Source organism: Haemaphysalis longicornis, unplaced genomic scaffold (assembly GCF_048455015.1).
Source record: "Haemaphysalis longicornis isolate Haplotype H1 unplaced genomic scaffold, Haemaphysalis longicornis Haplotype H1 scaffold_10, whole genome shotgun sequence".
In the NCBI taxonomy this organism is placed as follows: Eukaryota; Metazoa; Arthropoda; class Arachnida; order Ixodida; family Ixodidae; genus Haemaphysalis; species Haemaphysalis longicornis.
Window position 1 is genome coordinate 150,379,612 of NW_027526204.1, and position 22,435 is coordinate 150,402,046.

General features: G+C 50.2%; 1 protein-coding gene across 4 annotated transcripts in view; it reads right to left on the reverse strand.

The window, feature by feature from the left end:
- Positions 1–22,435, reverse strand: part of Mon2 (Mon2 homolog, regulator of endosome-to-Golgi trafficking) — a 206,971-nt gene that overhangs the window by 11,246 nt on the left and 173,290 nt on the right. For all 4 annotated transcript variants that reach the window (XM_077691219.1, XM_077691218.1, XM_077691216.1 and 1 more), the window contains 2 exons: positions 2,607–2,667; positions 1,274–1,400 (listed from right to left, as the gene is read on the reverse strand). In XM_077691219.1, coding sequence (XP_077547345.1) covers positions 1,274–1,400; positions 2,607–2,667 — 188 coding nt within the window. The remainder of the gene's footprint in view (positions 1–1,273; positions 1,401–2,606; positions 2,668–22,435) is intronic.

Genomic DNA, 22,435 nt, shown 5'->3' on the forward strand with positions numbered 1-22,435 from the left:
CCGCAATGTACATCTCGTACCTGGCCTTTTCAGGTCAATGACCGAGAAAATATTTCCTTCTGGCATGAAAGCTGCAACCTTTTTGAAGGTGTAAGTAACTTTCCTCAACCTTTTGACACCCATTATGTGCCCATAAAAGAAGACAATGGTAACTAATAATGGTTTTTTTACGACGAAGAATGCGCTGCTTGATGAATGCTTCGGACAAAGCCACAAAGGTTGCAAGTGAACAATGCTGAACTATTTACAAGGGGGAAAGAAAACACTGAAATATTCATTCAGCCTTTCAACAACAAGTCAACGTCCTCGAGGCAAGGAGTACCGACTGTTCGCAGTCAGAGACCCGTTGCATCTGTTTGGTACGACGATGGACTCTTCTGGATTGATGGAGCGGGCCAAATGTGCTCCCCTAATAGCTTTTTACCAATTACAGGGTTTTACTTTACAAGGCGGTTCTTTTAACAAAACCGAACAACATTCAAAATGTCCCCTTCGTAAGAGGAACAACAAAGTAGATCGGTCACAAAGACGGTGTATGAACTCTGCAGTGATGAATATTACTCTCCAGTTCACATTAAAAATTGCCTGCACTTCTGCACAAACCTAATAGTTATTGCCCATCCAATAAAAAATTTGCTAGCATAACCTCTTTACACTGAAATTGCTGGAAAGAAATTGCCAGAAATGAAATGGTTGTTTGTAAGAAACAGCAACATTGTAGACGTTAGCCTTGTTGATAGCCTGTGCTCATGTGAGTCTTTCCTTGTTCTCATAACAATGCACAATGAAATTTTTGAGTGTCACCAAAATGCTTGGCTTGGGAAAGAGGATTTCTCAGCACAAAAAGCAATCAGACTAAATGAAACTTCCGATAAACAGAATCGAATCGTACCATTCCAATAAAGTCACAATTAATGAAGTTACATCAGCACTCGTTAAGTCTGGAAATTTAAATCACTTTTTGTTTTATCTGAACTCACTGGACTAATTCTAACCAGCTCTCTTTCTCTCTCACTGAACCCACTCCCCCAAACCCATTTACTCAACCACTCACTCACTCAAACTCACCCAACCACCCACCCACCTACTCATCCACTCACTCACTCTCAAATCACTTCCACCATCCCCGATTCGATTCCATGAGGTGAAGCACTAGTCTCGATGTCACAGTTGACTGCTTCTTCTACGATGCCTAAGAACAGGCGTGCACTGCCCGTAATCTGCCCGGCCAACGTTTTCTGGCCAAGCAGTGGTGGCCGTCCAAAGCACGTACCAACAGGTGTGCTGCTCGTGGCAGAGTGGATGGATCCCTTGTTGAGAAGAGCGACAATCTTGAGCACAAAGTCCTTGGGCACGTGACTGGAGTGCGGCAGAATGATCTCGCGAATCAGCTGCACCACCTGCAACGATGACCCGTACGAAACATGCCCAGTGTGTAGTTGCATGTATCAGTCTGCAGCAATTCGAAATGCTGAGCCATTTTCTCTACACGAAACAGTTTTTTCCCACTAGAGCTGCCTCTTGACCCTTGCAGGCTAAAAAAAAGCACCTGTCCCGATGTTCCTGCATCATCGGGACAGCTTGCTTTGCCCTCTCCCTCAGCTTCTTTTCCAGTTTCTAGACATTCACTATGTTCACCCCGCATTTCTCGCTTGTTACTTATTTAGCTGTTCTATCATCAAGGCTTACCTGCTTCTTTTCATTTAAACTACAACTCAAGACGCCTAACTTTTGTCTTAAATCCGCAGTGTTTCAGCTTTTATTTACAAAGTCAACAGTTTGACATGCACTCGTCACATCAGGAAGGGTCGTTGCAAAAATAAGAGGACGCCGACCACAGATAATAAAAACATATACCTGATGTTCTGGTGCCCAACACAGATGCCTTGTACAGGTGAATAAAGCACATGTGTTGGACACTGGCGCGTCGAGTATGTTTTGGTCGGCGTTCTTTTTTTCCTCAGAGCTCCTATTCATCTTTCCTTTAACTGTGTATAAACTTTTGCTTTTTTTTCCTTATGTATTTTTACAATGCGCTGCGACCATGACACGACTGTAGGGGATTCGATAAGCCTGTTTTTGCGTACCAACCACAGCACAGGAACAATTACTTGCGGTTGTTTACACGCAACGGCTGCTCAATACACCCCGACACTGCGTTACATCAATCTTTGCCACACTTAAAAATTCTGTCGGTTGCCATAACTAAAGCGCGAACGCGACATCTGTGCTGCCTGCAGCTAGAGGCAATGACACTGGCTTCTCCACTTTGCGTGCACAGCCAGCGCGTAGCTTGCAAAGATGGTCCCTGGAATAGGGGAGGACAAAGTTGAGGGCCGCTTGACATCCACACTTCAGTGCAAATTCATTACCATAGTTCGCCAAACATGCACAGCTGCAGGAAATTTTACAATCTCAGGCCAACGACAAGAACAATGGGACGCACAGTTGGCCAAGGACATGCTCCGCAATGAAAATAAAATGAAATAACGAGGCCCCATAGAACGCATAACGCTGAGCAAGACCTACACTGCGTCGCGCAGGACACACTTTACTGCACATGTTACGACGCTCTTTATTCAAACCATAGATGCGAAGGTCCGCACCTTGCAATCCAGCATTTCGTCGCACTGTTGGTCCTCCAGGCTCTGAGTCGGTGGCGGGTTGCTGCGTAGATTTAAAACATACGTACACCACATTATATTATCCTCAGATTCGAAACAACAATTTACTCTATTTCTCAGCTGTACCCAGCCGGATTTGCGCGGTTGTCCACGTGGCTCTTCACAATTTGGCCCGAAAAAGAAATACGTCGCCGTTCCGCGACGGTTCACTAACCTCGGGCAAAGGCAAACAAAGTGGCATGCATGGGACTACTAAACTCGAAATGTCAAGCCGAGTGGAAGAAAATTTGCTACACTTCTGTGGCCCCACAAGTATGCGTGTTTGCGGAGTGGGGACTGAGATTTTAATATGCTCAGCAGCTCCATTTGCATATGAGCTCAGCTAAAGGCTGCTCAGCACGCACAAAGGTGACAGCGCTTGACGCAATTCGAGAAAATGCGTCACTGTTTGCAACGCCTGAAAAGTTCGGCTGCTTAAATGCCTATGATAATGTTAGAGACACAGCACGTAGAAAGGTACTGCAGTAGGATCACCATAAATGTGACAGCATACGCTGTATTTCTAATAAAACAATGTACTCAGAAAAAATAAACGAAACTAAAGAAATGGATGAAACAAACTAAACTAGCAATTTAACGATCACGAGAAAACATCCGCATCGGCGATGATAAAAGCTCGGCAATACGGTGTAGAGGTTGGAATAAAAAGCTTGGGCGAAAGCCGCCCATCCATCTTCAGCCACAATGAGAAAGCCCCTGCAACTTGCGCACGAGCCGAGGCAACGACACCTCACCGCGCACAGCAAGTAAACAGACAATGACCTCGCCTGACATTAGAAGCACGCCTGCAACAAGGCTCCCACTGCCTAAACATCCGAGCACACCACCAGATGGCGCCACCGACTGCCTTTCTCACCCAATTCGCCCGACAAGACGGCACAACACCGTCGAAGAAAATTTGGAGCACTCTTCAGGTCATGCCTCTTTGCAACACAGTATTCTATGATCCCTCTGGCCTTTGTTTATGTCCTCCGGGCATTGACCACAAAGTCCGCAGCGCAAAATGAGGAACTTTATTCGCCCCCTCGCATTCTACAGACACTCGCAGGCTTCAAAAGGCTCAAAGTTGTGCTGAATGACCGGGTGAAAAGGCGACAAACTTTAGTTCGGATTCCGCTCGGTCACTACAACTTGTCCTCATTAGGAAGACTCTGACACACTGTGAGTCACCAGATAATGACCGGCCAATGGCCCTGACCTAGCGTCGAGAACCTTCGAAGAAACAGCTCAACGCACGCGCGGTATCTGAGCATAGGCTTTTTTCTTGCGCGTGTCACTGAACCAAATTACGCATTTCCACTTGACGTGCGTCGTAAAGGCGTCATCGCCAGGTGGTTGCGAAAACAACGAATCACGCAGCAGAGCATCGGAGTTGTTTGTCGAGTGATGGATGGACAGGGAGCGAAGCCCAAAGCAGAGTTCAAGTAGAGTGGGCTTTGGCATTTGCGCGACAATGTCGTCTTGCAACGCGAGCGTGGTATATTGCTGGCTAACCGCGAGGTTGGCTAACTAGATATGAAAGATCATCTCTCCCAAATGACGCCACCTATGCTTTTTTTTTTGCACAAATAACACTGGTCAGAAGAGGTCGTGCGCAAATCAAAAGACTATGAACTGTTTTTTTTTGTTTTTTTCAAGATGAAGCATTGCGAAAGGTAACAAGTTAAGTTTTCTTCCCTGTTTTTCCAAGCTCACAAATTTATGCAATTTGCACTGCACAACCTTCTAAGGAATAAACACCATACCCCATAGAGCTCCTCATTCTAGACGCCCCCCCGGGTATTTTCCGCGGAAGAATTTTTTTGAAGCCAGAGACCCTTGAGCATGTGACATTTTCGAGAAACAAACATGTCAACAAGCACGTCAAAGAAATGTGTCAACATGCTGCAATAGGGCAGCTTCTGACGCACCAAAATTTTAATGTCAAATGGCATGCTGTCACCATGCTACCCAAAACAACATTTCAGTGGAAAGCTCCCTAGGTTCTGCTCAAGTCCCTAGGCAGCATTAAACTCTCTAGGCATGATCCCTAGGCATGAAACAGAGTCAACTACACTGCTAAAACAAACTATTTGTGCGAACCGGCTATCGGCATAGCACCAAACATTTCAGATAGTGTAAAAATTCCGAGGTAGCTTCTGCTGCCTAAGTGTGATTAAGCTCCTTAGATACAATATGAGCACAATAATTGATGTAGGACATCTCAGCTTTCAATATCAGCACATTAAATTTTTTTTCGATATTATTTCTTCCTCATCTTCATGAAGAAAATGTTCTTGTGGGCAAGGAAAGTCACTGACCCACACAAGACCATGTCTGAGGACTTCTCGGCAGTTTCAAGCTTAAATGACTGGAAGAAATGGCTGGAACTTTTAATACACCAACCATCCCCATAAGGTCAGCACTCCATCTTCTTATGCTTCCGGATCTCATGATACTTAATCTTTAAGAATAACTCCGATTTTTCACCCCAATACATAATGAACAACAAACTAGCAGGGGTGAATTTGGAATGGAATTAAATACTGAATGAGAAGGAAACTCAATTCAAATTTAGGATTCTTAATTTTCGAATACTGGAAACGTTGAACAACAATGCTTATAAGAATCTACGATCAATTAGAAACTCCAAACAACAGTACTTCAATCCAACCCTGCTGTGGGCCTAGTCTTCCACATCTGCAAGTTAAGTTGACTTGCACTATCTGACCTTAAAACACTGCCACGTCAAAGCCATTGTTTTCTCAACCTGGCGGCGAGTGCAACACTCGACGAATTTCCCGGCAGGCACGTGGGCTGATGTGATCGTTCAATGGGTACTCCCCCACAGCCAAACTCATTGCCACGTTGGGAGCAGCACCACAGAACAAAAAATTAGTCGGCCAAACCATTCATATGGTAGCGGATTATCTGGCAAAATCGTTTTTTTTTTTTTTTTCCAATTTCATTGAGTTGCACACATTCGTGAAAACAACCCGTTTGACCGGGCCACAGCCCAAAGCAGTGCACGAAACTTGCGTTATACCGGCCGGCGGTGTCCACGTGGCTGGCGGCTGTGTCGCGTTCGACTCCACACTCTTTCCCCTTTGCTCCCCGTTACCGCTGCTGCCAAATCGCGCCATCTCCCCCCACCGCGGCTCTAACGCAGCGCCGACGCCACGCTCTCTCCATTCTCTCCCTCTCCTCGGCTGCTGCTTCGCTGCGCCCTCTTCCCGGCTCCGCTGTTCTCATAGGTGACCAGTAAAAAGCACAAAGGCTCATGGGTACATTGTTTTCTCCCGCGGACTAGTGCCGCCACTTCCGGTTCGGGAGCTCTCCTGGCCTTCCGTACGCTGTCTGCTTTAACGCGCGTGTGTTCTCGTTGTTTATCTGTTTTCCCCGGAAAAAAAAAAAAAACGCTCATGCATCGGGAATTCCATAAATAACAACGACTGACCCTACTAGGGCTTTAGCTTACAGGTAAGCATCTTGTGACAAATAAACACGCACACACGCGCCTCAAAGCCGCCGGCGCACGCATGGAGGAAGATCTCTCCTGCCATTTCGTGCGCATGGGCGCACGGAATGGCAGGAGAGATTTCGAACCGGAAGTGGCGGGAGCAGACGACGTACCCGTGAGCCTTTGCGCTTTTAGCGGTCACCTATGCAGTGCGGAGCGCCGACGCCACACTCCCTCTACCATCTCCTGCGACCCGTTTGCGAATAGGTGACGGGTAAAAAGCGCAAAGGCTCATGGGTACATTGTTTTCTCCCGCGGAGAGCCGCCACTTCCGGTTCGGGAGCTCTCCTGGCCTCCCGCACGCCGTCGGCTTTCACGCGCGTGTGTGCTTGTTGTTTATGTGTTTCCATCGGGGAAAAAAAAAAACGCTCATGCATTGGGAATTTCATAAATAACAACGATTGACCCTACTAGGAGTTTATCTGACAGGTAAGCACCCTGTGACAGATAAACAACACGCACGCACGCGCCTGACAGCCGCCGGCGCACGCAGACGTACGGGAGGGCAGGAGAGATCTCGAACCGGAAGTGGCGGTAGCAGACGACGTACCCATGAGCCTTTGCGCTTTTTACCTCTCCCGCCCTATTTTTTCTACCCGGACATTTCCCGGCTCGGGTACTTCTTCGGGAACGCATGCGGTGATGGCATACATGGGCCGGAAGTGAACGGCTCCACTGTGAAAAGGCAGCCGCGGTGGTGTCGCGGCGACAAAAATTTCTATCGGGACGACAAGAATTTGTCGAGACCAAACGATAAAAACGATCACCGGGCGACGGAAGCGCCGGAAATCGCGTCGCTTCGTCGCAAGTGTGAACGGGCCTTTAAAATCGCGCTTATCTTCACATATGATTTCCGAACGGCCGTAAGACTCGGGCCACGTCTGCGCCGGAGGGGAGGAGCTCTCGCCGGTGACAAATAACGCCTGTCCTGCTGGGAAGCCGGAGGAAAGAGGCCGAGCGGGTGCGGTCGGTTCCTTTGTCAGGTGCATACGCGGGTATATGAGTTGAGGCCCCATGGATATCTTAAAAGGTGAAATAGCAAAACATACACCAACAAAAAAAAAAAAAAGAGAAGATCAGCGGGATAAACAAGTATGCTAACAATATTCGCAACGGAAAATGATACGAGTCATTCGTAAGGCTCGACTTTTCCCGGGCCATCTCCACTAATGTGAAACCTGGGAAAGGGGGCGAAACACGCAGTGTATAAGTGTATTCTTGGCGCCTTGGAGTTTTTGCTCACGGAGATGAAGCCGTTGTGGGGTAGAGGTATACAGCTTTGCTATAAAAGTAACGGTTCTTTTAAGCACAAAGCGTTCTAGGGCGAGAAGTTGGAAAACGAGTGCCTCGGTGCATTAGTACCGTGACTACATGATTCTACGACGACATGAGACGCCGACAGCCCGAGCCCCTAAGGGGATTCGCCCCTTAAAAGTTCGGCAGTTACTAAGCCGTAAAAGGTCTTCACTTTAAAAGAAACCACAAAGCTGCATTTTCGGTAACACGCAGACAAAGAGAAAACAGAGATGCATTCTCTTCTTAATGAGAAAGCATAAGTTAACTCCGTAGGTCGGCAAACCCGGCTTCGCTCTGCTCGACAACGCCTGCGCATGCGCAGAACCGCCTAGAAAGCGGAGAGAGTAACTGGGACCCCACCCGACGGCACAGCAGTCACCAACGCCCGAGGTCGTTCTCCGGGGCCGTACGATTTTCAACAACATCGCGTCCAAATAAACTACAAGCTCTAAAAAAATAACGCGCAATAACCTCAACGCAGAACTGTACAGTAACACTCGCAGCGCTAGACTCGATGGAGCACTCGAAGGCGTTTAATTGGACAGTATTGATTTCGCATCATTCACAGCTCATAATAAGTGCTCAGGCGCCCTCGGATTTGTTTAATAAAGAATCATTCGTGCGGAAACTACGTTATCGATGGATAATAACTGACAAAGCTTCGAAGTTAAGGCAGAAGCAAAACACACATTCTGGGGGTAACCCTACTGAGGGTAATGCACTGCTGAAGGCGAAACGCCCAACGACACGAAACAAGCAACGACAAGAAAAAAAAAATACGTCTTCGCAGGGTGTTTTTCCAACCGATAGTAATAAAAAAAAACTGACAATTTGGTTGTACGCTAAAAAGGGATATAAAACAAGCAAGCAACGAAAGTATTCTTCAAAGTGGTTTTGCAACACAGACGGCTATATGCACTGACTTTACACGAAAGGAATGTCCCAGGGACAAAAATACGAAAAATGTTGTGGAAGGTGACCTTCAAAGTGTCTCATTCGTTTGCATAAAAATGGCAAGCACGTGATGCTATCGTTTAGGTCCCCGAACAAAGGCCAATTGAAAAGTAGTCACACGTTCCCATCAGTCAAAACATAACATGATAGCCCCCTTGGGATCGCCGGCTTCGCGCCAAAATTTGTAGTTAAAATGGCGACCAGAGGTGGAATTGTATGCTGTGTCCGTTTCGAAAAATTCCATTTCGCGCCCATTTCAATCGTGACGTAATTGCAATTGCGCGGCTCTGACCACTGACATGCACACACACCGACGCCCTGCCTCCTTCCTTGCTTGTTTGCGTCACATCCGGGTCGTCTGCTCTGAGCCAATCAGGGCTCGCTCAAAATGTACACTTTGAGGCGGACACAAAATGGACCTAACTGAAAATTGCGCACCAGATCGAATCCTCGAGTTAAGCCATTCCAGCTCGGAAGAAAAGCAGCTCTTCGACAGAAGTTTAAGTGTGCGCCCGCAGTGCCTACAAAGTCAACGGTACAGGCGGCTGAGCTTTGTCTGTCCATCAGGGCCCTTCGAGGTTCTCCTGATAAGGCCTACGTGACCTACCTAAGGTTTCCGCTTACCTACTAAGACGCCACGTGCTCGACTAACGTTACGTCACGGCGAACGCGCACACGTATTTCCCGACACGCCTTGGTGTATTTGCTCGCGTATACGTATGCTGTTGCGCGCATAACGTCGACGGTGGCCCCATGGCAGCGACCATCACCCCGCAGGCGGCTAGGCCTAACGCCGCTGGACCCGCTTCAACAGAGCCTCCCTTATTACTTCTGACCATTAAATTAGACCCGAACGAAGAATGGTCTAACCGAGACTTCTCTTCTTACTTGACAAACCATTTTTAACGCGGAAAGAAACGCCCCCCGCTCTCCCTGCTGACCCACCGCACGGAGGGGCGACTGGAACTGGCTCGTGTTTTCGGCGCGCATATTCAGTCCGCAAAGACTTCGGCGCAATAGGCGCGTACAAATGCATTTACTGGGCCTCCTCGATTATCAGTCCCGACTCCCGGATCGCCATGGGACTGCCTGAGACACGACATGGCGCTCGATTTTCCCATGCATTCCTATGGGACTTCCGGTCCGATCGCAGTCCTCGGAGTGCCCGCGGACCGTCCAGGACTGGTAAATCGAGGAGATCCACTGTAAACCAGAGTACGCACTTCTACGGGCGCTCACGCCAGGCTACGTCGACGCGCGTGTATAGGTCAAGAAATACGCGTATGTTCGGCTATTCGGCATCGAGCATAAGACATCACTGTCATAACTCGACAAGGACGTAAAGAAGGGGCTAGCGTGGTAGTGTGTCCTTTTTTTTACGTCTGCCTGCGGTAACGCTAGTAACCAAACCCAACTGGAACGCTGCATGCACGTAGGTCAGCGGTACGGAGGCCGTGTTGCCGAAAAGGATCTCTACACAGCTTCGCTGTGAAGCAAACGGAACCTGCCCAAGGTGCTTGCTCGAAACGCGGCCAGTCTTCTTGACAAGTGCCGCCAGGCTGGGCTTATCCAACGAGCCAGCGCCAATAAGCCATCGTGGCGGGTTGCGGGTCGTTGGCTCAACGGGGTAGTTGAGTTTCTAGTAATTTTTCGGTTATCTAAAACTGGCGAGTGCTTTGTCCGTCATGAGAAAAGACTATCGAACGACTTCATCCTGCCAAAACGTTTAATGGACCCCAGCTCCAGAAATCTCGAGCGACGCATGTATGTGCCGCATTGCATGGTACGTCATACAGTCATTATCATCAACAACAACGACAGCCTATTTACGTCCATCCCAGGAAGACGGCCTTTCCCGTTCACTTCCAATTACTGAGTGGTCATCGTCATCATCATCACCAATAGCCTGTTTAAGCCAACTGCAGAATGAAGGCCTTTCCCAATCACTTGCAACTAATGTCCCGCGCCGCCCGAATCCATTCCCAGCCACAAAATGTCTATTTCATCCCTCCACCGAGTCATCAGCCTCCTCCTACTTCGAATCGAAATTTTCGGCATCCATTCTGTTACCTCGGTGGCCCACCGGTTGCCAGTTGTCCTCACTACACGAGCAGCCCAGCCACCCTCTTTTCTCTCAATTTGAGCCAGGATGACTCCCCGACGAGGTGCTTAGTACCGTATACCGTATATTGTAAGGACACAGTAGATTGTGCACTGGAGTGCAGCAGTTCCAATGGACGCCTGTATTACTCAGTCCGTCGGTGACAACAAAAGGATCGTCGTTTGATGATGATTATGGACAAATTACAATTATCATGGGTATTCACGGATGCGAGAGATTTATCCCACCAACGGATGGCAAATCGGCACTTTGCCTGCAGTCCTACGTGGCAGTCGTCAACAATTAATCGTCGGCTGTACGAAACAAACGCTCACACTGCGTAGGTGCGTGCGTGTGTAGTGTGCCGCAACTGTGAACGCCTCAAATTCTTCCGAGAGCACAGCTCGCAAATTAAGTAAGTTAAAAATATGACTTCACCCTAACCGACGCGCCAAACCGGCGCCTCAACTTGAAAGGGTGCATGACAATGTCGGTGCAGCGTCCTCAGCAGATTCCGTAACCGCTCGCGCGCGCACGGCTCAAAGATGACGCACGTCCCCCCCAGAGATATCGAGAAAAACAAGTCGACACCGATGCCCTTGGAACGAACCCCGGGTGTTATTTCCTAACACGCGGCGACAAATCAACGCAATCCCGTATATAATGGTATATGGTTTTGGGCGACTTTCATCGAAGAAGGGCGCGCATGCCGCGGTTGCAGCGTTCTGACGCACACAACTCGCTCGCAAAAGTCACAGCGCGCGCACTCGGGAATGCAAAGGTTACACACCAACGCAGACACCCCCAAAAATACGTGCAGAATTCCTCCAGAGTGACAACACGGCCGGAATCTTCTGTATTGGTGCGCAACCAACGAGGAAAATAAATAAATAAAACGCGAAAAAAGACAAGGCGAAATGAGACGAAGGTCCACGAAGTGAAGCAGCGTTGCATTGTTGTGACAAAAAAAGTCTACGTCGTCTGAGAGATAAACAACGCCGAACAATGGTACACAGGCGACAGATTGGGTCACGTGCCTTAAAGCCCGCCACTTTGCGCCACCTTTAGATGCGGGCGACATGATCGGATCTCCAAAGACAAAAACTTGAAGGAAAAAAAGAAAAAGAGGTCGAAGGCAAGGACTGACAACGCGTGCTTGAAGATCGCGACGCCAGGCGCAAGTTTTTTGTCGTATTTTCGGCAATAAACTTTCGGTACTTGCGCGCTGATATTGTTTACGCGATTTCCGCAAAGGGCTGCAAGTGTCAGCATCGCGCTGATGCTGTTCCGCAAAGTTCGCTTCAAAGGTGAGCGTCGCGGAAGACGCACAAGCCGGGCGCAATGGTCGACTGCGTCGGCAACGAAAGTAGTAACGGGAACGGGAACTCGGGGAAAACGCCTTCAGCGGAATTAAACACTTTGTTCCCCGTTTTAAGGCGACAGCCTTAAAGGGCAACTGCATTTCACCTCGGCCTAACTTATTTTGAACGTGGAGAGAGAGAGACAGAGAGAGACTAAACATATTTATTGTTTCCTAGTAAAGAGTCTTCAGGGTGGCCTCCTCATTCCAGGAGTCCATTGGCACGGGCCGCGTCTTCTGCCCTCTCCACCAACTTGCGCTGGACGTCGAGGGAAGAGCTGGCCAAGGCGCTCTCCCAAAGCTCATAAGTGTGGATGGGATTGGGCGGGTCAAGTGGGCTTTGTGCACAGCCGCCGACCATATGAAGTCATCATCATCATCATCAGCCTGGTTGTGTCCACTGCAGGACGAAGGCCTCTCCCGAATATTTCCAGTCACGTCTGTCGAGGGCTAACTGCGCCCACCCTTTCCCCCAAATTTTCGTAGTTCATCCCTCCATCGTACTACAAAGACAAACAGCGCAACAGACAGGACGAAGTAAAGAACCACAAACCACAGGCGCCTTGCTTTATACTTCGTCCTGTCCTTTGCGCCGTTTGTCTTTGCAGTATACAATGCACCAACTGGCCCTTCAGCAAACCCTTCTGCATCCCTCCATTGAGTCCTTGGCCGAACCCTATTGCGTTTACGGTCAACTGGCAGCCACTCTGCCCCAAATAAATTTACAATGCATTTACAGCCTTCAAAATGAATTTACAAGATGCGAACGTACAGTAACGCACCACCGAACCAACTATAGGACATGACTGGTAGCCACGTGAGGTGCCTTGCAAACGTTTAAAATAGCTCCGTCGCAGACAACGCTGCACCTGTCGGCGGATTGCGCAAACAGCCATGAAGCGGAAGTGACACTGCGGCCGGCCGGGTCCGCGGTCCTCCGACCAGTCAGGAAAGCTGGTCGAGCTCTGCTGGGCGCGCTTCTCCTAGGACTGCTGCGAGCTCGAATCAGTCGCACGCAGGTTTGCTTCAGCGTCATTTCAACTTCACTTCAGCCTGGCCGTAACGGCCGCGCTCTCCTCAATTTCGGTTTCAAAGTCTCCGCTTTTTGCTGGTCGTTTGCTTCACACATACGCGTATTTCAGCTGTCATATTTTGTATCTTGCCGTCTTTTAGGCAGACTTGTATACGGAAATAAGGTTTTCAAGAGGTCGACATTTTGAGCGCATTTGGCATTTAAGTGTCCCATTATGCCAAAACCCATCGTTGTTGTCAGAAAACGACCGCCTCTCTAAAGAGTAAACAAAAACACCATTTCGTTAGCACGGCAATCGAACCCGGGTGCCTGGAGTAGGATCCGAGTGGAATTACCAGCACGCTATCTCACCTGCCGCGGTGGCTCAGTGGCTAAGGCGTTGCGCTGCTGAGCCCGAGGTCGCGGGTTCGATTCCCGGCCGCGGCGGCCGCTTTTCTGATGGAGGCGAAAAGCAAAAACGCACGTGTGTACGAGATTTCGGCGCACGTTAAAGATCCCCAGGTGGTCAAAATTAATCCGCAGCCCTCCACTACGGCGCGCCTCATCGCCTGCGCTGCGTCGGCGCGTTAAACCCTTCAATCAATCAATCAATCAATCAATCAATCAATCAATCAATCAATCAATCAATCAATCAATCAATCAATCAATCAATCAATCAGCACGCTATCTCCACAGGTTGCAAGTGGCGGGACAAAAGTTGGCCTAGTTAGCGTGCCGCGTGACCGATGGACGTGACGGCACGTGTGTAGAAAGCCAGCCACGGAGAACTACGATTCTGTCGAAGCTGCAGCGAGAAGTGTCGCTAGACAAGCGTGTCGAAGTAGTCCACGCCAAAGACGGCGGAAGGTGAAGAAACGCACGCAAGCACGATGTAGCAAAAAAATTCCCCCGCATTTCCCCGAGGGGGAGAATGTGAAAGTGCGAATGCACGGTTGTCGGCCCGCTTGCGGCGCTTGCGCTCGGCCCCCCAGCCCACCGCCTCGCCGCCTTCTCTTCCATCTCTTCCATCGGGTTTGTAGTATCACGTGTACACCACGCAGTTATCAAGCCGCTATAACGCCGCTGAGTCGCCAACGCACGCCGCTGACGACGTAGTTTGAATGCGTTAAAGATATAAGGCGCGTTACTCACAGTGATATCAGCGTGGCTTCCGTGGCTTAGTCGGTAGCGCGTCGCGCTGCGGCCGCAAAGTCCTCGGATCGAAACCTGGCGCCGGATGCTGTTTCTTTTTTAAATGTAGAGGAGCACTGCGGACGCCAACGCCGCCGCCGCCGCCGGCGGTGGATGGTTTGGGGTCGCTTATAAAGAGCATTCGCTCTTAAAACTGACGACTGGGCGAGTTGGTACATAGTCTTGCTTGTTAACAGCGCAAATAAAACAGGACACAAAAGGAAGAAGGAACGGACACAGCGCTGTGTCCGTTCCTTCTTCCTTTTGTGTCCTGTTTTATTTGCGCTGTTAACAAGCAAGACGATGTAGCAGTGAAGTATATAGGTGGTGTTCATTGAAAAGTTTAGCTGTCAATTTTTTCGCTTGTCAACACTCGATGTGGCACGGCTTGTGCCACTGCGCCCGCACCCGAAGAAAAAAAACAAAAACACCGGCGTGCGTCGTCTGCTCCGTTTCAACCCGATCTCAACGGTGGTGTCAACAGAGATGTTATATTAATCGCACTCACACTGCAGTCGAGGCACTACTTTGCGCTTGGTGCGGTATAGTTTGGAACGTCCAGCACACATGTGTTTAGCACGGACAAGTACCGCCATGCCGCGGAGCCCGACGGAACCAGTAACGGCGCACTCACATGGTTGCCTGCAAGCGCGCCTCACCAGTGAATACAAGCTATAGCAGTTTCAAACTACGGCCAGGCTTTCGTCTTCAAAGCACGTAAGCAGAAGGACTCTCACAAGCAACGTGCAACAGTCGATGATGCCGGTAACCAAAGTGGCGGGAAAGGGCATTCGGCGTAAAAGCTTCCAGCGGAAATACCCCTGTTTAAGCTGTTTAAGCATTTAGTTCCGCCGTGGAGCGTTACCAGAAAACTACCTTTCAGAGAAGCCTCAAGAAGGATTAATCGTTGTTATTCATTGAATGCGCGACGCAAGAGTTTTTTTTTTTCGGTGCAAGAAGATAAACACGCACACTTCGCCTGAAGGCCTCCGGCGTACAGAGACCATGAGAGCTCTTGAATCGGAAGTAACGTGAGGAGGCGACGTACCGATGCAACACCAACTGGAAAGGGAAACCTTTCTAGAAAGTGTTGCCCGATAAGCCTTTGCGCCTTTTACAGCTCACCTAGTGTGAGGGAAAGTGGCGAGGAGGCAAGGGCCGACGAGCAGGTGCAAGGAGTGCACGCCTCAAGAAAGAAAATGTGGTTAGGGAGGTACCAGGAATCGAACCCGGGATCTCTACGCCGTAAAACCGGCAAAATCACCACTGGGCCACCCCAAAGGCCCTAGGGGTATGGAAATACAGCGGCGGAAAACAAGAACATGTGCAGCCAATTGGAAAGAAAAAAGCTTGTATTGGCACGAAGTGCGCGACCCCTGAAATCACAAGTATTCGAGCGAGAAGGGGTAACTTTGAAGTAGGAAAAAAAAAAAAAAAAAAACTAACAACGAGTTTAGGCCCCCATATAGCGTGCAAAAACCATTTCATCTCGCCTTATCCCAGGCCGCCTCATTACAAGACGGTAAGTCAAACGCACACGTGGGTTTGGGAGGTTGGAAAAAACAATAAAAGAACGAAAAAGGGATGACCTAACCCATAAACACAACAGAAAATAACTAAGAGATCGCAGCCGCATGAACCAAAAAGAGACGAACCAGGGGAAGAAACGCTTCCCGTGGTCGAAATCCGAGATGGATCCCTCCAGTTATGTAACCGGCTTCTATGCGATTGCGCTCGTGTGGAGTGATCTCTAGCGGGCTGTTCTCCTTGCCAGTTCACGTGCGTCGGCGTCTGAAATGGGGAGCACAGACGCCGAGTTCGCGAAGGCGGTTGCCGCGGATCCTAGCGCGTGCTAACGCGGTCCACTTTGGGAGAGATGCGAAAACCTTCGGACAAAACGATGCGGGCCTGCAGTCATGGAGAACTTCCACCAGCATCGGAAATTCATGTAAGGTGCAACAGCCGGGTCTCTGCAAGGGAGAGAATTGCCGCCAGCTCTGCTGTTTCTCCGGCCTCGCACCACTCGTGCAAGCTGCGCCGTCTTTCTTTAAGGCGAAAACCTTAAGTGCCCGAAATTTTTTACGCCATCAAAAATTCCTTTACTTCCACCAATCTTCTTGCAATGCACGGAAACAGCCAAGAGATGTCACTACTAAGCCTTTTCCTTCATAGACGGACAGCACAGTTGCCGTTCGCTTTTTTTCCCCGCTTTTTTTTTGCCGCTCTTTTCATTTAAAAAGATGTATCGTGGCTCTTTGTCCGCACATTTCGGTCCATCATAGCGCAACGTAACAGCTTAAATAATGAAAACATGATGCGTGGACACCGACGTGCGGTGGTCACTGCATGACGTCACACTTTGACGCTCGTCCATAACCGGTGACGTCACGTAGATGCGGCGGCGGCATCAGGTAGGTTGCTTTCTGCGTTGCTTCCAGCAGCTGTCTTGTCGTAACATGTATAAGCCATCAAGCTGTAGCTTACGTGGAACAACGTGTGCTGCGCAGGTGGTTTGTCTACGTTCTTACTTTTCATCCCACGAAAGGTTAGCGCACGCGTGCGAGGCCTGCTCTAAGATAGGTAACCTGATTAGGCAAAGAAACAAACAGCCCCGGCCAAGTGGATGACGTACTGCCCATAAGGAGTCGGTAAACGCGTTGGGGCCGCAACCTTTAGTTTTTCTCCTTTCCATTAGCCCGAGGAGAGAGAGAGAGAGAGAGAGAGAGAGAGAGAGAGAGAGAGAGAGAGAGAGAGAGAGAGAGAGAGAGAGAGAGAGAGAGAGAGAGAGAGATAGAGCTTTTATTTGCCCCCGTCTAAAATGAAGAGGGAGAGGGCATTAGCCTATTAGCCTAGACCCCCGTTCGCCCCCTCTAACCGTCGGCCGGAATCCCTTGGGATTCGGCGGCGGTCAGGGCGAGACCGATGACTTCGCGTTGCTCTTCTACTTTGTGGCTGAGTAATAAGGTCTCCCAACAGTCCACATTTCTGTTCGGGTCCTTATAGGAAGGGCATGTCCCGACCACGTGGACTAGGTCTGCAATGCTATTGCAGTGAGTGCGTCTAGGATTAAAGACTTCCGGATGCCATTTGCTGTACAGTTGAGGACCCGGAAACACCCCGATTCACAATTTCAGCCGGTTATCCACCGCTGGATCGGTCTTGCGACCGAGCTTATAATGAGAAATTATTTTCTGAAATGTCCTGAGTTCGTCACCCGAAGGAACGGGTTCCTCGCGTGGGGGCGGTGAGTCAGCTGCGATCTACCGGCAAGTGAGACCTCGGGCGGTCGCATGCGCCTGCCCGAGGAGAAAAAAAAAAAAAAAAAAAAGCCGGTGCCATAGACACCAACTCCAACGATTCGTATGGGGAGCCTCGGATAGTTACGCACCACAGAAACGAAACACAATGTGAAGGGTTCTCCAAAGGTGGCACAGAAACGGCAAGCGCAATCAGGGCTCAAACGCTCGAAGGTTTTCTAGAAACCCACGAGAACAATGAAAACCGATGCGCTACCCAGTACCGCGGAGGCTCAAGCCTAGGACAAAATTGCTAGGCTAAAAGGAATTCAAGATATAAGCTTACTTCTGGAATGAGATACCATAACGCTTTATCTCAGAAAGCGGGCGAAAACCCACTTCGATGTCACTCACTCGCTCTTATATAAAAAAAAGAATTTAAACCCGCCTCCACCCAGTGTGAGATCTGCTCTAACAGCGGAGCTGTGGTTCTCTTGTGTCAGCCCGCACGTCAACGGGCGCACGCCCTAGAACGACAGCGCCGTCGCCCCACGAACAGTTCGCGCGGCGACGGCGCGAAGGAATCGTCTACGGTTCGCACGATTCTACGGTTCGCGCAAGGGAATCGGCAGCTAACGTCAGCGGCGGGAGGCTCCCTCCCCCCTCGCTTCCCTGGCGCGTGGGAAAGGAACCCGCCCCTGCGAGACCACTGCGCCCTCTATCGGTGGGTATGACAACCTGCGTGACGCATGACCTACAGCAGACTCACAAAAATGCTCCACCTACAACAGCTCCACCGTTAAAAATCCAGTCACGTTTTGAAGTAAAGCTTTTTTGAAGTAAAGCTAGAGGTGACCTAGAATATCTCGACGAAGACTGTACGTCCGACAGTCTGCCGAATACCGAGGTGCGAAGCGAAAAATTCCCCGGGAACTGAAGACCGCATTGGTGCTTTGAAGGCGACAGCATTGCGATTAGCAAAACACATCTTTACTGCTACATCGTTCTCGTATCTTCGATTTCGTTTCTTCGTCTTTTGACGCAAATTGCTCCGAAAAACAGACTAGCCGCAATTCACACGGCAGGTTCCCCATGGTCATAACTCTCATCGCCGGAAACCTGTTCCACTCACGTGCCGTCGCGTTCACCAGTCACGCAGCGCGCAGTAGGCAAACTGCTGTTCCCGCTCTGGCAGGCTGTCAAGTTAGCACGGGTCAAGTCAAGTTAGCACCACAGTGGAAAGAAAAGGTTCATGGGTAACACAATTGGATCACACTCTAAAGAGTTCAAATCACACACGATCGCAAATGTCTTTTTAGTTGTTTTCTTTTTACAGCGGCGGCCATTCTGGTACCATTCATTCTGAAGACAACGCTCACTTTTCGCGTTATAGGAGACATCTAAAGCTTCCGCTTTAAAACACGCGGGTCAGAGCCCGAACACTGCCGATAGCACGTGCACCCCAAACTGGCGGTGTCAAAGGAAAAATTAAAATGTCAAAGCTCTCCGAAGTGCAGAGCAGTGATTCGCCATAATGGGCTGCGGTGCCCTTATCAGCTAACTGCTACCCCCCCCCCCCCCCCCCCAATGCATTTCAAATTTCCCGCCTTCGCTAGAGTTTCTGTATATAGTTCCCCTAGGGGAGCAGAGTTGCGCGTCCATCCGCCATCTTGAGTTCCAGGTCGTGCGGGAAAGCCACCCTTCTCGTATGTAGGGCGCCGCGCCAGCGGCAGCGGCAGGGAGGAGTGGCGAGGAATGGCCGGACACAAACTGACGCACGATTCTCGGCTGCTATCGGCTGAGCCGCCGCCGCTTCCACAACCGCCGACGCTCAGTTGAGCAGAACTGACTGAATACGGACGGGGTCTTGTGCGCAGCACTGAAAGCGGACTTTCCTGTCAACTGGAACCCGCGACATGTGGCAATCAGACGCGCAACTCTTGCGCTAAGCGATATACAGGAACTCCAGCCTTCGCAGTGCTCGCGCGCCCCCTTTCTGAAACTGAGCCAGCGGGAGTTCTGTTCCTTTTGTGCTTGTTTTTCCTCCCGCACGTACCGGCGTTGCACAGCCACCTTTTTTCGCTTACTATCGTAAAAGCCAACCCCACGAGCATTCCTAACTAAATGAACGCGCCCACTGCCGGTTAATTACGTATATTTTGCCTTAAATGTACCTGCAGTTTTATTTGCGCAAATCAACGGGGAGGTGTATGACAAGCGCCAGCGGTTCCCGAGTTTCGAACGCTTGTGACTATATAAACCGCTTCACTTTCGAAGCCTCCGGAGGACGCCGCGACGGCTGCAGCCGTTACGACGGAACGCCGTGGGGCTCTACTTGGGTCCACCGACCGAACTACGACGACAAGGCGAGCCCCTAAAGTGTTCCGCACTTAAAAAAAAGGGCATATTCAGGCGGCGCAGCCCGGCAGACAATTCGGTCCGACAGACGACGTATACGCCGCCGGCCCGGAAGACTGTTGTTTTGTTTGGACAAAGACGACCAAGAACGCAGTTGAAGTGCTCTACAAATTCTTCCTTGACGTTATTGACGGTTCAGGTATGACGCACAGAGCAGAAACATAAACGCGCTGAGGGCTGGCCGCGTTTCAACCCAAGAACACAACCTTTCAGCCATTTTTACAAACGCGCCGCTCATCCGAGAAAAGGCTGAGCGGCGAAGTGATTTATAACCAGAGCACGACGACATAAAAATCTCAGAGCGGATATGGCGTTCGCTACGTGTTTAGAGCGAACTCTACACAAGGTGCAAGCTCAGGAAGCGGATACAAATGCTCGTAGCGTTGGTAGCGTCACTCTGACCTTGGAGATCAGCCAAGGTCAAGCCAGCGCCTCGTGCGGTTGCGCAATGAAAGCGTCTACCCAAAAGCGAGGCACACACGCTCGCAGCGTCAATCTGACATCCACCCACTCAGGGCGCTCATGCCCCCTTTCGATTAATAACGTGATTACTGACTCTGACCTTCATGCTCAGCCAAGGTCAAGCCAGCACCTATGCGGTTGCGCAATGAGGGCGTCTAATCGCTAATTCGTTTCAAGGGGAGAGTTGCGTGCCTTGCGGGGGAAAGAGCTCAAAGTTAAAGTATAAGTTTTACGCATAAAAGCGGTGCCTGGTCTGTGGGCCTGCCCCGTATTTTCAGGAATCCGGATTAACTTCATAACCAACCACCTGTGGTCCTTTACCGTGCACCGAAATCTCGCAAACACTGGCGGTCGCGCTCATCAAGGCGAAAGCCTTGCATGTCTCATCCAGAGGGAAAAGTTCCCGCCGTCGGCGTCAACCCGATAGGTACCAAAAAGGCTGCCGCTATGAAGAGAAAATAAATAAAACGCATTCAAATTGGTGCAGGGTTCGAGCTCTGGTCTCTAGAGCAAGAGACAAGCGCGCTAACCTGGCACCCCGGTAGAGGGGCGGCAAGAGTTCGCCTGAGGCAGGCCCTCGACAGGTGAACGTAACGGCACGCGAGTACAACGGGCGCACGCGGAGGACAGCTGTGATCCTGGTGAAGCTGTCGCGTCAAGGGCGGCCAGCGTTTGATTCATTTGTTTTACGCGCCAAAGATGCACCTGGGCTATGGGGTACTAGACGTCTGCGGATCAATTTTGCCCACTTGGGCATCTTAACGTGCGCCGAAATGTCGAGAGACGGGCGTTTTCGCTTTCCGCCTCCGTCAGAAAAGCGGCCGCCGCGGCCGGAAATCGAACTCGCGTCCTCGTGACCTACGGCTGCCCACAAGTGATGGAAGCGTGAGGACATGCGTAAGAACAGGACACTCAAACCTGTTGGCCCTGCTACCGTGAAAGCCGTGGCGGCGAAGCCGGAGCCGATGAAACTTCCGGAGCGGGGCGCCGTGCAGCGGGGAGTGTGATGACGTCAGCGGCGAGGCGGCATTCCCTCCCTCCTCCCCCCCCCCCCTCCAACCTTCCACCCCGCTTCATCGAGCCGGTCAAGCACACTGCGGCGGCTAGTTGCGCATGCGCAGTGAGAGCGCGCGACATTGACGACGGCTACAGCCACTTGGATCGGCTGGTTGAAACGGTAACCTACGCGCTACCTATAGGGAGTTTTAGCTACGCTACCGTCAGCGAGTGTTGGGACCCGACTCCGCATGCGCGAGCGGGCACGGCCAGGAGGGCCACCCCTCACCCGAAGTAAGCTAAGCTACCTTACCGGTACGAATGCGCACATGCCCAGACGGGTCCTGGTACAACGGAAACGGTACGGTAACATGCTAAGCTAAAACTTTCTATTGCCACTTAAAAGCCCGTAAGTACACGGCAACATAGCGTGTACGTTCAGGGAGAAATAGTGTAAAAATTATGCGGTGGCAAATGTGAATACTATTTAAAAAAAAGAAGGGGGCCGAGTGCAAATATTAGTTAAAGTTCGATTGACCGATTGTTTGATCGATAGATTTACTACTGCTCGGTTAGAAAACAGACTTGGGTGAAGGTGGATTCCTGTAATCTTATCTTTCGCACTCCGCGACGGACGCACGGAATCTCGAAGAGATGTTACGATGACGCCGTGAGATAACACGAAAAAACAAATAAATACGAGCGCCCGGCTAAATGCTAATCGAAGTGTTCGTCGCTGCGTATGCACGCCTAATCTGTCAAGCACGAAAGAAGAAAAACAAACGGCGAGGACGGCGCGATAGACATTATACTGCTAAGTTCGGCGACAGCTAAAAAATAACACCTCGAAATGAAGTGCTTCACAGGGCGTCAAACTCGCGCAAAAAAGGTTGCTACAAAATAAAACATCCCCATAATATTCCGCCCACAGCACGAAAAGATGTCACAGGTAGTCAAGTAAACAAAATGGTATCCTTCGAAAATACATCATGACTGACGCGTTTCACCGGTTTCCTGCTTTAACGGATAAATGTCGGCGAGGAGTAACGCCCGTACTTGCAGCTAACCGAAAGTCAGCTTGCAAAGATTCGTGAACAGCTAGCAACGACGCGTTGCGTACACAGCTTCGCCGAAGCCCACAAATTAGCTTGTAATCTTCGAAGTGGCCGATAATGAAGCTTTGAAGCAGACGGAGTCGAGCGAACATTTCGGATTGCATATTTCTC